At 63.3% G+C, this 2,589-nt stretch overlaps 1 protein-coding gene across 1 annotated transcript; it reads left to right on the plus strand.

Moving 5' to 3' along the window:
* Window positions 1–249: 249 nt before the first annotated feature.
* AMSG_03385 (NRF-6 protein) lies at window positions 250–2,247 on the plus strand (the record flags this gene model as incomplete). The annotated part of the gene is made up of 2 exons (XM_013904769.1): window positions 250–1,174; window positions 1,228–2,247. Exons 1-2 carry the CDS (start codon window positions 263–265, stop codon window positions 2,245–2,247), a joined length of 1,932 nt encoding a protein of 643 aa, XP_013760223.1. The 5' UTR covers window positions 250–262.
* Between the last annotated feature and the right edge of the window lie 342 nt (window positions 2,248–2,589).

Below are 2,589 nucleotides of genomic sequence, written 5' to 3' on the forward strand. Positions count from 1 at the left end.
CCCCCCCCCCTCACCCCACCCGACCCACCCAACTCCAGCCCACATGCCGCTGCTGTACGACTCGCTGCAGCGTAGCCGTGGACTGGGCTATTTGGTCATTGGTCTTGTTGTCATTCTCGTTGCGGTTGGTGCGACTCCTGCTGGTGGTGCTTCCCCACCACCACCTCCACCACCACCGCCGTCGCCTGTCTCGCCTGCCCTCGTGGCATGCGAGACGGCACTGTTGTCGATGATGTCGTTCAGCTCGACGAAGGATCTGGCTATGCTGCTCGGCGCGTCTGGTCTGGCTATTCCAGCAGATCTGGGCAATGCTGGTCTGTGTGCAGCTATCAAGGAGGCACACATGTGTGTGATCAAGGGCGAGCTGGTCATCGACGAAGCCGTCTTCCCCACCTCCAACGTTACGGTCATCCCGCTCAACAATGGCATCTGTCTCCCATCTGCCTGCTCGGCGAGCATGCTGGAGGCGCTGCTGGCCCCAGGCTCGACGTCTACCCTCCCGCTCATGCTCATCGGCGGCGTGACGTGCTCTGATGAGGGCGAGTACCGCTGGGCCAACGTGTGGAAGAGCTCGGGCGCGGTGGCAGTTGTTGCGCTCCTCGGCACCCTCCTCGCTATCGTGGTCGTGGCTTCGGTCGTTGACGCTGTCCGCTCGGCCATCCGCTCGCCACCGTCCCCCGGCGCTAGTCTTGGCTATGACGTGCCGCGCCCGGCGGGTACCATGGTCTTTACCGAGGACGGCCTGCTCTTCCCGGTCAACGCGACCGGCAAGGGCGACGAGCATGCGTTGCTCCTCGGCCAGCTGCCGCGTTCCGGCATGCCGTCGGTGTCAGGCGCATCGGCTCTCGCCGCCGGCGCTCCTCTGCCAGGCAAAGACCCGCTCGCGCTGCGAATCCTCCTCGCGTTCTCGGCCATCCACAACCTCAAGCGACTTGTGGTCCAGCCACCGGCGCTCCTCAACTCGCTCAACGGCATGCGGTTCTTCTCGATGTGCTTTATTATCATCGGACACACCGTGCTCAACATTCTGTCCAACCCGGGTGTCGACGACCTGTCTGCGGTCTTTGGCCCAAAGATCCTTGCCACCCTCGGCCTCACCGATGCCGACCTGTCTCCGCGGACCGGCGCAGTGTATCAGTTTCCGTTCCAGGTTGTGCTCGGCGCCGAGTTCTGCGTCGACACGTTCTTTTCCTCTCGGGCTTCCTGGTGGTGTTTCTCTCGCTCAAGACGCTCTCAAACGGAAAGTCGATCAACTGGGTGCTGTTTGTGGCGCATCGGTTCGTTCGGCTCCTCCCCGCGCTCGGACTCCTCGTTCTTGTCTACACCGTCCTCGTGCCGTATCTCGGCGACGGACCGGCGTGGCCAGCCGTCGTGTCCAACGTCCGGACAACGTGTGTCGAGCACCATCGGTGGCTGGCCACACTCGGCTTTGTCAACAACTTCACGCCGGCCTCCTTTGGCAACATCTGCGCTGGCTGGACGTGGTATCTCTCCAACGACATGCAGTTCTTCCTCGTTCTCGCCCCGCTTTCCATCCTGGCCTTCCGCGCCTCGTTCAAGACCGGCCTCTTTGTTGTCTCGTTCCTCTCTGCGCTGGGCATTGCCCTCGGGCTCGGCATCGGCGCCGCCAACAACCTTTCAGCCAACCTGCTGAGCGGACCGGGTGAAGGAAACCAGACGAACGAGTTCTACGGCAAGCCATACATGCGAATGCCTGCGTACTTGATCGGCGTCGGCCTCGCCGGCGTCCTCGACTGGCTTGGCCGGACCCGTGGCTACGCGCCGCGGCTTCCGCCGCTCGTCCGCTGGCTCGTCTACGCTGCCGCCTTTACCGTCATGGGCCTCACCTTCTTTGGCCAGTACTCGAACATCAAGGGCGGCGATCTGGCCGGCTCGTGGCCCAAGGCTACCCGTGTGGCGTACCTCGCCCTCTCGCGCCCTGCATGGACGCTTGGCCTCGCCGCCGTGGTCTACATCTACATCTCGGGCGACGGCGGTCCCGTCGCCGCCTTTCTCTCCGCCCCGGTCTTTGCCGGCCTTGCTCGCCTCACGTACTCGGCCTATCTCTGGCACTATGTCATCATGACTGTCGTGTTTGGCAACGCCACCGCGCTCTCGCGCTATCGGCCCGACTTTATCGCCGTCTACACCTCCTTTTTCCTCATCTCGGCCTACATCATGTCGCTCATCTCCTACCTCCTCGTCGAGAAGCCCATCATGAACCTGGAGAAGCTGCTTCTCGGCTAGTCAGCCTCCATCTCCCCACCGAGCCAACAACTCAACTACATCCAATCAACCATGACCTTCGATTCCCCCCCTTCCTCCTCCCCCCCCCCCCCCCCCCTTGCCCCATCTGTCGGTCGTTCGTCCTCCGCCCAATTGGTCACATCCTACCAACCAACCACCGCCACCACTCACTCGCCACGACTCGGTCACGCCACCACCCGCTGCCACTCCCCGCACCCACCCCCCCACCCACCCACCCACCTACCATCACCACCACCACCACTGTCCGCACCTCTCTCTCTCTCCCTCCCTCCAACCTCCTCCACCTCTACACCTCCCTCCCTTCCTCTCCCTCCACCCCCT

Source organism: Thecamonas trahens (genome assembly GCF_000142905.1).
Source record: "Thecamonas trahens ATCC 50062 unplaced genomic scaffold supercont1.12, whole genome shotgun sequence".
Classification (NCBI taxonomy): Eukaryota; order Apusomonadida; family Apusomonadidae; genus Thecamonas; species Thecamonas trahens.